Source organism: Austrofundulus limnaeus, unplaced genomic scaffold (genome assembly GCF_001266775.1).
Source record: "Austrofundulus limnaeus strain Quisiro unplaced genomic scaffold, Austrofundulus_limnaeus-1.0 Scaffold1201, whole genome shotgun sequence".
NCBI lineage: Eukaryota > Metazoa > Chordata > Actinopteri > Cyprinodontiformes > Rivulidae > Austrofundulus > Austrofundulus limnaeus.
The window spans coordinates 44,061-44,893 of record NW_013953603.1 but is presented as its reverse complement, the minus strand read 5'-3'; the positions used below and the strand labels follow the sequence as shown (position 1 = coordinate 44,893).

The following is an 833-nucleotide window of genomic DNA, read 5'->3' as shown; positions in this document are numbered from 1 at the left end:
AGTAAGAACAGTGAGCTAAAAAATTTCATTTTTACATTAAGATTTAAGATTTAAAATATGTAGGCTATGTATGTGTATGAATCATTAATTAAGTAATTGTATTTATTTCTATGAATCTATATTGAAAGTAGGACAGACCAAGCTTCTCACCTGAACACTCTCGTAACCTGCTGTCAAACACAAATCCGTTTGTGCAGGTCTGAGGAGAAACACAGTCACTGTTAGTGTGTGTGTGAAAGTCAGGTGTGCAGCCAGGTGTGAAGTTACCTGTCCGTGTCCAGACTGGATACAAAGCAGAATAAATACCAGAGCAGCCAGCATCCTGCAGACAACACTTTCCTTTACATTTCTGTCAGAAGTAACATGTTACAGCCTGCTCATTCAAAGTTCAAACATAAAGCCAGAGTCTGCAGCTCCACAGAGCCTGGCTCAAAGAATCAACAGAACTGACCTTCCAGTGGGACACAACCTGAGGCCACACATTTCCTGCTGCGCTCCTTCTGGAATGAAAGATTCAGACGAGCTGTAAATAAAAAGCCAGCGGGGCTCACTCCAGCTGCCCCAACTATGCACCCGATGACAGCAGCTTCTCATCAAGCAGCTGAAGTTCGGCTCATTGACCAGGAGCTGCACAAAATGACCTCCAAACACATAAACACATAGACTGTCCTGTTTCTGCACAGATGCGTCGACTGCAAGGATCAGTTCAGCAATGCAAAGTGACGGGCCCCTCCGAGCTCTTTCCACCCCACAACAGCTGGATTCAATCAGGAGATCCAGCCCCCTCTAGTCTCACACACACACACACACACACACACACACACACACACACA

At 45.1% G+C, this 833-nt stretch overlaps 1 protein-coding gene across 1 annotated transcript in view; it reads right to left on the bottom strand.

The window, feature by feature from the left end:
• Positions 1-826, bottom strand: part of LOC106534537 (fibulin-5) — a gene marked incomplete at its 3' end in the record, with an annotated part of 8,787 nt that extends 7,961 nt beyond the window's left edge. The window contains 3 exon segments of the mRNA XM_014031212.1: positions 151-199; positions 268-322; positions 452-826. Of these exon segments, the coding sequence (XP_013886666.1) occupies positions 151-199; positions 268-322; positions 452-594 (247 nt within the window).
• Positions 827-833: the final 7 nt, after the last annotated feature.